The sequence below is a fragment of the Aptenodytes forsteri genome, unplaced genomic scaffold (assembly GCF_000699145.1).
Source record: "Aptenodytes forsteri isolate BGI_AS27 unplaced genomic scaffold, ASM69914v1 Scaffold15, whole genome shotgun sequence".
NCBI classification, from domain to species: Eukaryota; Metazoa; Chordata; class Aves; order Sphenisciformes; family Spheniscidae; genus Aptenodytes; species Aptenodytes forsteri.
Genome location: NW_008795129.1, coordinates 22,785,305 through 22,786,209, shown reverse-complemented (window position 1 = coordinate 22,786,209; position 905 = coordinate 22,785,305). Strand labels below are relative to the sequence as shown.

Below are 905 nucleotides of genomic sequence, written 5' to 3'. Positions count from 1 at the left end.
TGAAGTTTGAGTCACGACAGGATCAGGAGTCTGAACAATTTGGAGGCAGAAGGAGAAGTCCGAAAGGAACAGAAATTCAGCTTCCTGTTAGTTTTTGGCAAATCTCGAGGAGTGGCCTGGGATCATTCTTCTCCTTTTTTTTTTTTTACCTTTTTTTTTTTTTTTTTTTTTTTACAAAAATAAAACTAAAGCCACAGAGACCATCGCGGTTTTTGTCCACGTTTACAAAATGTGTGACAGCTCCAGGGTTCTCTACAAGTTCGCGCTTTCATTTTCCTTATTTTCCTTTCCCTCCCCCCATTTTTTTCCCCCTAAATTTTCGTGACTTTCTTCCCAGCACCCCCCGCCGAGGGGTACACGGGCCGCAGGAGCGGCACGGAGGTGACCACGGGGTGGGAATAGTAGACGGGGTGAGGGAAGGTGAGCAGGGGCTGGGTGCCGGGGGCTCCGCCGCCCCCCGCGCCCCCCTCCGCGCCCGAGTTCTCGTGGTAGAGGATGGGGACGCGGACGATGCGCTGCGCGGCGGCGTGGCTGAGGTTGGCCGCCTCCAGCTCGGCCGCCAGCTGCCTCTTCCACTTGTTGCGGCGATTTTGGAACCAGATCTTCACCTGGGTCTCTGTCAGGTGCAGGGAGGCGGCCAGGCCGGCCCGCTCCGAGCTGCTCAGGTAGCGCTTCATGTCGAAGGTGGACTCCAGCTGGAAGACCTGGCTGCGGCTGAACACCGTGCGCGTCTTCTTCTTGCGGCAGGGCTTCTTCTCCGGGCTCTCCTCCCGCTTCTTCCAGTCCTCCGCGCCTCCCTCCTTCTTCGCCTCCTCCGAGTCGCTCTCCTCCAGGACGATCTCGTCGGGGCTCTTGGAGTCCAGCTCCTTCTGCTCCCCCTCCGCCTTCAGCAGCGGCTCCGGGGA

At 58.0% G+C, this 905-nt stretch overlaps 1 protein-coding gene across 1 annotated transcript; it reads right to left on the bottom strand.

The window, feature by feature from the left end:
* Window positions 1–311: 311 nt before the first annotated feature.
* LOC103897935 (homeobox protein HMX3) lies at window positions 312–905 on the bottom strand (the record flags this gene model as incomplete). The annotated part of the gene is made up of 1 exon (XM_009278114.1): window positions 312–905. A coding segment is annotated over one exon (594 nt), but the record flags the coding sequence as incomplete, so codon positions are not given.